Source organism: Beta vulgaris, chromosome 4 (genome assembly GCF_026745355.1).
Source record: "Beta vulgaris subsp. vulgaris cultivar EL10 chromosome 4, EL10.2, whole genome shotgun sequence".
NCBI lineage: Eukaryota > Viridiplantae > Streptophyta > Magnoliopsida > Caryophyllales > Amaranthaceae > Beta > Beta vulgaris.
In genome coordinates, this window is record NC_079205.1 from 57,507,667 (window position 1) to 57,517,112 (window position 9,446).

Genomic DNA, 9,446 nt, shown 5'->3' on the forward strand with positions numbered 1-9,446 from the left:
CTGAAAAATCTTAGCCCACACCGGTCCAATTCCGGTTTTCGCAATTCTGGCGGTTCGTGGGCCTAGCGGGTTGGCATGACAATTTTTTTTTCAAAGTTATATAATCATTTATTATTGTTACATAAAACCTTTAATATTAATTTAAATATATAAAATTATTAATATTATTGAATAATTTCATTATTTTTGAATTTGATTGAATTATAATATATGCAATTTGATTAAATTATATACAATTTGATTAAAATATATACATTTTGGTTGAATAATTACTTGGACTAGGCTAGGAGGGTTCATGGACTGGGCTGAACTGCTTTCATGGACCGAGTTGGAGTAAAAAAACTGGCCCACGATCCACCCACCCATTTTACGATTCGAGTTGGGTTGGACTGAACTTTTCATGAGCACGGCTCACACGACCCAAGAGGTGGGCTAGATGGATTGGCTCACACGGTTGGCCATCTTTAACGCAAACAAACCATTATAATAATATGGAGTACGACTTACGCTACGCACTTGCCGCTTACGAGTTATGTTTATGTATGTCCAGTTGGAAAGTCCCAAGTTGCAAAACCCACTTGGCCACTTGCTAATTCTATATAATGGAGTTGTACTTCCAGTGCATAACCAACCAATTTACAACTTTTATCTTCACATGCATAGTTTTAATCTCATCATCCTATATCTCTTACGTAAACAAATTATGGTACTTGGAATTTATATAAGGAGAAAAACCAGGTTCACCTCACTTGGATTTCTATTTTTTGGATGCACTAGACTACTCCCCCTGGTTCATGCACAATCTTCAACCGTCTTATATGTTTAGTACCATATATATACCAAACCCACCCATTCCTCAACGTCTTTTCCTTAATTATCATGGCAATAACTCAATAACATACCATCAATTGGTCAATATATATATTAGTATATACTTCTTTTTCTTTATTTTTTTAAGTGACACTTCGAAAAAACATGCCCTCATCCAACCACGTCTCTACTGGATCAGAGTCCAATTCAGGTCCAGACCCTGATCTAAGAACTGAGTCTTTTGCTCAATTTTTCGAGACTTGGCTCCTCGAACAAGAGCACGACCTCGAGGAGCTCAAAGCGGCCGCCACATGCTACACCGAGTCAACTCAATCCGACACCGAGTGGAACCAACAACTCACCTCACTCGTAAACCGAGTCATGTGTCACTACGAGAACTACTACCGAGTCAAGTCCGAGTCAGCGGACCACGACGTCCTAACCATGTTAAGTCCATCATGGAGATCAAACCTCGAGGAAGCCTTCCTATGGGTAGGCGGGTGGAGGCCGAGCACGGCCTTCCACCTACTATACTCGGTCACCGGGTTACAACTCGAGGCCGGGTTCCACGAGTTACTCCGTGGGTTGGGCTCGGGTAACTTAGCTGACCTATCACCTGATCAACTCGTCCGAGTTGACGAGTTGCAAAGGCAAACTGTTTGGGAGGAAAGAGAGTTAACTGAAAACTTTGCTGCAATACAAGAAACTGTTGCTGATTCAACCATGGTTGAACTCTCACATGTAGCTACTGAGTTAATACGTGATCCTAACTCGGTAACTACCGGGCCAGTTGGGCCCGAGTCAGTTAATGAACGAGTTGAATCAACAATTGGTACGAAAGAAAACAAGTTAAAAGAAATACTTGGGCGTGCTGATGATCTACGCCTCAGAACACTTAAAAATGTGTTGGATATCTTAACTCCAATTCAGGCTGTTGATTTCTTGATTGCTGCTGCTGAACTTCATTTGAGGGTCCATCAATGGGGTGTCAAAAAAGATGAAGGTGCTAATAATCAACAACAACAACAGTAAACACCATAATTAACTTGTTTGCCCATCTATCATGTATCATGTATCATGTATCATGTATCATGTATCATGTATCATGTATCATGTATCATGTATCCCCCCTAGAGTAAGAAGCCATATTATTGTTTCTTTTGTATTTTGGGTAGACTTTCTAGTGAAAGATTTGGTAACTTATTGTTGGAGTTCGTTAAGAAACTCCAACAAAGCGTTTCGATAATAAGAGGCAAGTTGGTAATGAGTTACAATCGAAGTTATTAACTTTGGAAGGACCTCCCGAACTTGAAGATTAAGCACTGCAATCGGCTCCATAACAGAATCGCAGATGGACTAGCAAAGAAGTGTCGTATTAGTAAGGATAGTGCAAATGTAACTAGGATTTTCCCCTATCCCCCTAGTCATTGTATGATGGTATACCTTGCGGAATGTAAGAATGCTTAATTAACTACTTTGGTTACTTTATTTTACCAAAAAAAAAAAACTTTGAATTTTGGTATCAACTTGGATGTGGTTTAGTACCCGTTTACCTATAATTTAGATACTCTACCCTGGTTATCTTAGTAACTCCGACAATGAGATGCCAAACAAAGCTCGACTTTGTAAGGACTAAAAGAATGTGAAAACTTTAGTGAATAGATAAATTACGTTACTATGATTTATTCAGGCGTCGCTCTACTTTTTTCACTTTTTCCACAGCTGGTAGATGGGAATTTGCATCCACTTCTTTCGTTTGAATAACAACGGACCATAATCCATTATTACAAGGAGAGAATCGAATCGATGCAACAACCCATGAATGATGGTAAGTTTATTTCACTTTATTGCAAAAAAAAAGAGACAAGGATGAAAAAACTATCCTCAAACATAAACAAAAAACGAATTATGTGCTTATAATTCATCCTTGGATGCAACTGTTTCATCAACTTGATCGATTGTTTTCTCAGGTTCTTCACTTTTGTTGATCTTTTTATCACTTCTATGTTCTTCAATGAAGTTGACAATGTCTTCCTTAGTTCTACCTCCATTGTAACCAATTTTCTCCTTATTTTTTGATATGAAGAACATGGTTGGGAAGCCCTCAACCTTAAATATGTCTTTTGGGACATCATTGGCACTTGCATCCTTTATAAAAAATACAGAAATTTATCAAATTTCTTCTGTAAAAGTACAAAGAAAAAAAAGAAGAAAAGGAACAAAATAAACTTACAAATTTAGCAATCAAGATATCAGGGTCATTTTGATATGAGACAGCAACTTCATCTAAGATTGGAGCAAGGTTCTTGCAGTGACCACACCAAGGTGCATAAAACTCTAGGAAAACTGCAATCACATAGAAAGATAAGTGTCAGTAAACTCAGCAATTTTTTAGATTTTCATTAGAATTTAGGATTGTTCTGTTTTCCTTATATTTTCTTATAGGATGGTTTCAAAACTATGTTTTCAATATCAACTATCAATGGATATTATATCTTTTAGAGGTGATAATTTCGGGCTTGGGCAGGTTGCGAGACGGGCCTAACATTAAAATTTTGTCCAACAAGCCTAATATATCTAGTCCAAGCCCTTTTATGCGGGCTTAACTACTTGTCTATGACCCGTCCTAATAAACGGACAGGCTTGTCCACGGGCCTAACGGAGCTATTAATATCTTTATTTTTTCAAATAAGTCTAGCTAATTTCCTTTGATATATATAGATTAAAACATAATTTTGTTTAAAATAGAAAAAAATTGATAATCACAATGTAAGATAAAGAGAAAATTAAAAAATTTCGTAAAAAGGTAATAATAAAGATAATTATATGTTACCAAAGCTATATTAGTGCAAATAAATTATATATTCCAAAAGATAAATCAACACTAAATTAGTAAATCAAAAAATTAAATTTCATAGAAAATTGATATTTTGAAAAATGGGTCAGGCAGGCTAGCCCGCGATATGTTTGAGGTTGTCCATATCCGCCCATTAATATTAACGGGCCGGGTTTGGCCCGCCCATTTAGATTTTTTCTTCAAAGTTTGTTTGTCCAAACGTGCAACTTTAACGGGCCGGTTTGAGCAGGCTTAACGGGCCATTTTGCCCGTGAACAACTCTAATATCTTTCACGATCAAAATAAACTTTGACTACAAATTAAGTAAGAAATATACAATCCCTTGAGCGAATGGTGTCCTAATACTAGTTGATTGTAGTGCAAAATAAAAAGATTGAGAAATATACCATCCTTTTTAGAGTCCAAAACCATGTTTGACAAGCTATCAAGGACCACCACTTTCACAGGCTCATTGTTCTCTAGAGGAATAGGTTGAGACACCATAAATAGCTCTATCTTTCCATCCTGCAACCATTTAATATTTTAGATTGGACCCATTAATATTATCACAAAGAAACACTCCTCATATCTAAAGAAAAATAGAAAATCGATCTTAAACATAAGATAACAACAATTTACCAGGTATTTCCTGAACCAAGGCACAATTTGATCTGGTTCCACATTTGTCTTAAGATATTTCTTAGTTTCACTCTCATGGATAAAGATGAGAGGAGCATCAGATTTATCGAGCTTGAAGTGCTGTTTTCCCAAAAATCAAAGGCAAATTTGTTAGATGGAATGGAAAAGTATATGTTCATATACTTAAAGTAATAAAAGTCTTTTGACGAGCGACTTAAACTATTTATGTCACAACTCAATAAGTTTAATATAAGGCTACAAAAACAATAAGGTCCTATTCACTATATTTTTTTTTAGGGAAAAAGTTGCTAAATTACTTTAAGCACAAATTGTCCATCAACACATAGGAAGACCTATTTACTTTACCTGATTTATACTAAATCGAACATACTTTTGTCTATTAAACTAATATTCTTTTTACTAATTAAATTTGATTTTTACCGATTCTCTATTGTTTTCCTCTTATCTGATATGACTGACTAAAACTATTATAACTGACGGGAAACGCATTTATGCTATTTAAAACTTATTTATATAAATTTAAACTATATTTCTACTTTTTAATTTTATTTTTTGAAGAGAACAGACCCAAGACAAATAGAATATTAATGAAAATATCAAAGAAAACCAAAATGAGATAAGCAAGTAAAGTATAAAATGTGACCTGGAGTAGTTCTTTACTAGGTTCAGCATCACCAAGTAGAAAGTATTTGTTGCTGCCTTTAAGCAGGACAGCAATGTCATTAAACTTGGCCTTCAAAGCAGCAGCATTTTTGCTACTGAAGTCCAAAATCATTATGATCTGCAACAGACATCCCGAAATATAGTGGTAAATTAGTTATTGGATCTCGGCCATGTTTCAAGTCATTGGTTGAACAACAATGGCGAATGATTGAGTGATTCTAAGGATTGGCAACCCTCATATCGTTGAATTTTCATTAGTTAGAAATACATTAAAACATTATTTTTATCACTTCCTCCCTCAATTTGTTGAAGGTGTACATCTCTGATGGAATGCATTACATCAAGTGTACGTTAGTTAAAACGTTTCGTGTACAAAATAGTGTAAAAGGCTTGATCTTGTTACCTTAGTATTTTCGCCTGTGAAGATTTTACGAAGGTAAGTATTGGTGGGATCCATAGTGAATGGAACAACCGAAGGCAAATCTTCTTCTTCAATGAACTTCTCTAAGGCCGCCAAATCGAAATCCTTTAGTAGAAAAAGAAGGCATACGTACATTAGATTTTGTCACTTATTCAACATTTAAGGATACGAATTTGCTAAATGCAAAATCTTATATGTGACAGTCTCGCAATAACTTATACCTTAGTATCGGCAAAGAGATCATCAAATGGCTTAAGCATTCTAATTATCGGCCCTTTGACAAACAAATCACCCCTCGGAAGGACCTTAGCATCCAATGTATGTCCAAACTCATAATCAGATCGCAACTTATCAGCTAACTTGGTGAAGTTTTCATATTCTTCCCCTTCAAACTTTGGGAACACCCCTACCTACATGATCATTTTGAACATTGTTTTAGCACCCATATCATCACATTACTCATAAAATGATCAATATTTGATAGAGTATAAATCTATTCCTGGGCCTCAACCATCAGCTTAAGCTTTTGGTTGAGTTGGTTCTTTGACAATATTATTCACATTTCACAAGTATATATAGGTAAGTATACTAACAATGAAGATCTTCTTTTCGTCGATGATTTTAGCAGCATCATCAATAGATTTGATTTCAGCAGAGGCAGGTCCAAGTTGTTTCTTGACATATTGAATTATATCATCAGCTGCTAGAGGTGGATTCTTATAATCATGGACAATTTTACCTCCATTTCTTATGATCTTAAGAGTAGGGTATCCTTTGATATCGAACTTGCTTTTAAAATGCTCATTATTTTCCTCAATTGTAAGATCAACTTTTGCTAGGGTGATTGGAGGGTCATGCTTGCTTAGTTCAGCAGCAGCCTTCTCATACTGCAGGGAGCAAAAATGTTAATATTAGTACAATGTTGTGTCTAAAAATCATTGAAATAAGTAAGAGTCTAAGTAATAAAATGCAGACTTCATATTTTATCTATGAGGTTTTCAAAAAGTTCATATTTTGCATTGATCGTTGCACTAATAAGCAAGTGGTTTGTTTAAAGAGAATGAATGTTATTGTTACCTCTGGAGCTAGTTGTTTGCAGAATCCACACCTGAAAAAGAGTTGGAGGAGATTTGTAAGATTTAAAACTTCACTAACACAAAGTTTATAATAAAATGCTCTGTATATATATATTTTTATTTTAAGTTGGTAAGATGAAGGATCCTACTAAATTGGTACCTCGCATAGATACAACCAACTAGGTTTATAGGTCAGATCTTTGGAGGAAGGGAGGATGGTAAGGGAAACCTCACCCCCAAAGAGCTCCTAGTGGGATTTGATCCCATGACCTTGAAGTCATGAGGCCAAATCTTTACCATTAGGCCAAGTCTTGCTTGGTTAAAATGCTCCATATATTGCCATAAACAAAAATGTTCAGTACTTATATGTGTACATATATATCAAGCTTGCTTGATGTAATTGATTGAGCATTCACCTTGTAGCCTTTAGGGCATAAGGTCGAATCCTCCCAACTATGTCCTTAGTGGAGATTTAACTCTCAACTTTAAGGTTGGAAATTATTATATAAGCAACCTATTGTTTTACAAAACTATCGACTATTCAAAAGAAAAAAAGTTTCTGAATTTAAAAAAGTATTTATACTACTTCCAAGTTCCATTACACCTATTTTTTGTTAGAAGTTTTGACAAAGTTGATCAATATGCAATCCTCTTCATTTTTCTAACACAAATGGATGATACATTTTCTAAATCAATAGTAGCGAATGCATTAAAGAGGAAAAATAAGAAATGCTTTAGAATTTCATACTTTTGATAGTTTATAATTATATGTACTTCCTCTATTTCGTTTTAAATGCAACAAATGGGTATTATTTGTGAGCTATAAAATATTCATTTATTACACTTAAAACGAAATGGAGAAAAATGAATAAAAATTGGAGAAATCTTATCATCTTATTAAAATCTTCCTAAGATAAGGAGTTTGATATCACTACCCTACCAGGCTACCACCCACATTAACAAAATTCCAATCAATGCTTTGTTTTGTTTGTTTTTTTTTTTTTTTTTTTTGTCTTTTTTGTTTGAGAAGACCATGAGAAACACATGATCAATTTGTGGTCCACAAATGGACTAGTTCATAGGCCGATAGAGTATGTTTGGTATATCCCCAGGCTAATTTACCCACTAGAAATAAACTGATAAAAAAGTATTTCTTAAGTTGAGTTGTAATTAACATTTTTTAAATATGTATTAGTAGTTAATCATTTACCTACTGGATAAAAAAAATTCCTCTCCAACCTCTAGTGTTTCATTGGCTTAAAGTCGGGTAAAAATTTATTCACATACCAACTAACCTACCTAATTGAATGAAATTGTTTGTGTATAAGTGTGGAGAATAATTGTGTTAACCTGATATATATAGTATTTGTAATATAGCCTACGACTAGTAAACGACCATAAAGATTCATCAGGAAAGAAAAATTTATTTTGGAGAGGAAATTTTATTTTATAGAAAAATCTAGATTGTGATACCATGTACAAGTGTGGAGAATAATTGAATTAACCTTAGTAGGTTAACCCTGACATTCAATATATATAGTGTTTGTAATACAGGCCTACGACTAGTAAACGACCATTCTACCCTTTATATAATGTTACTCTAATAGTTTGTTGGTGAATTTTTTTTGGATAATATTCAATTTAGAAGTTGAATCTCTCCTACCACATTAGTACTTTAATCTCCTATAAACTATATATGCAAAAACCACTAAACAATTAGATAAAAATCCATCCATAATTCAAGTCAAATAAAAAAACAAATGACAATAAGTTTTTTTTCATCCAATGATCAGATATTTTCCACAAAAGTAGTCTCACATGATTAATTCTTTTTTCATCCAATGATAACATAATGAAGATAAAGGACACAAATCATTACTACTAGGATTGTCCAAAAAAACTTTGCTCTGTCATTTTGTGCAACAACTAATGCATATTCTTCAATACACGCGTAGGAATTAGAATTGACTCAAGTAGTCCGCTTTCTCATCTTCCCTAACAAGGTTTAGTGTTTAATTCCTATCCCAAGCATTTGCTTTCGATTTAAAAGGGAGGGGCTTGGGGGTATTTGGCTTAATATTGTTTTTTTTCTTCTAACCTATGTAACTAGCTAGTGCATAGAGTTTCCCCTAAAAAAAAAAAAAAGCTAGTGCATAGATTTAGCTATTTGCTTTTATCTTTATTCAACAAAACTGATAAATATGACATAGCTAATTAAACGTACTATTCTTATACTAATGAAGAAATTTACCTTTTTAACTAATATCATTTTCAGCAAACTTATAATAAAAAAAATAAAAATATAGAGGCAGAAAAAGTTGAACAAAAAAGAGAGTAGAAAGAATAATACCAAGGAGCATAAAACTCAACAAGGATAAAGTCATGTTTGGAGACAACATCATCGAAGTTGGAATAATCAAGTGTGATCACAACTTCATCTTTTCCTGCTTTCTTTTCTTCTGCTTGAATTTTACCAACTGTTGCTAATAAAACCACAACCAAACATACCTCTAATCCCCTCAATCCCATTTTTTCTATCTTCGTTTACTTTGTTTGGAATGAAAGTGGAGAAGTTGGAGGATACTAGTACTTATATAAAAAATTTCAGTGGTAAATTTGTGTGAAAGTGCTACAAATGTGAAGTCGTGCTGAGATGTCATAATATTATTGGATGTGCTTTGTGAAGGAAGTTTCTGATTGGTTTGCATTGGTCAGTCAATAATAATTGAATTTTTTTGTACTTGAATCTTAAAGAATGGAAATGAAATGAATTGTTGTGGTAGTCGTTGCCATATTTAATTGTGAGAAGGAATCTGCCTTAATTGCTGCATAATGAAATAATGGATAATGTCATAATGATCGTCCACTACTGTTTGATCATGTAATTTTTAAATGCATACATGATACATGATCAAATGCATATCTCCTAATTACTTTTTTAATACTAGTATACCATTCATTCTTTCAATACAAATTTGTA

The 9,446-nt window shown here is 33.9% G+C and overlaps 2 protein-coding genes across 2 annotated transcripts; one reads left to right on the top strand and one right to left on the bottom strand.

The window, feature by feature from the left end:
- The first annotated feature begins 633 nt into the window (after positions 1-633).
- LOC104890537 (protein DELAY OF GERMINATION 1) lies at positions 634-2,084 on the top strand. Its single transcript, XM_010676062.3, has one exon. It carries the CDS (start codon positions 976-978, stop codon positions 1,840-1,842), a length of 867 nt encoding a protein of 288 aa, XP_010674364.1. The 5' UTR covers positions 634-975; the 3' UTR covers positions 1,843-2,084.
- A 449-nt stretch (positions 2,085-2,533) lies between these two features.
- Positions 2,534-9,046, bottom strand: LOC104890536 (protein disulfide isomerase-like 1-1). The gene is made up of 10 exons (XM_010676061.4): positions 8,817-9,046; positions 6,468-6,498; positions 5,984-6,277; positions 5,612-5,800; positions 5,373-5,495; positions 4,950-5,087; positions 4,286-4,405; positions 4,054-4,171; positions 3,044-3,156; positions 2,534-2,958 (listed from the first exon to the last, which is right to left on the bottom strand). The coding sequence occupies exons 1-10, from the start codon at positions 8,993-8,995 to the stop codon at positions 2,725-2,727; spliced, it is 1,539 nt and encodes a 512-aa protein (XP_010674363.1). The 5' UTR covers positions 8,996-9,046; the 3' UTR covers positions 2,534-2,724.
- Positions 9,047-9,446: the final 400 nt, after the last annotated feature.

Coding starts and splice junctions, on each gene's coding strand:
- LOC104890537 (XM_010676062.3), top strand. CDS start 976: ATGCCCTCATCCAACCACGTCTCTACTGGATCAGAGTCCAATTCAGGT.
- LOC104890536 (XM_010676061.4), bottom strand. CDS start 8,995: ATGGGATTGAGGGGATTAGAGGTATGTTTGGTTGTGGTTTTATTAGCA. Junction 5,088..5,372: donor TCACAGGCGAAAATACTAAG/GTAACAAGATCA, acceptor TGTCTGTTGCAG/ATCATAATGATTTTGGACTT. Junction 2,959..3,043: donor ATATCTTGATTGCTAAATTT/GTAAGTTTATTT, acceptor TTTTTTATAAAG/GATGCAAGTGCCAATGATGT.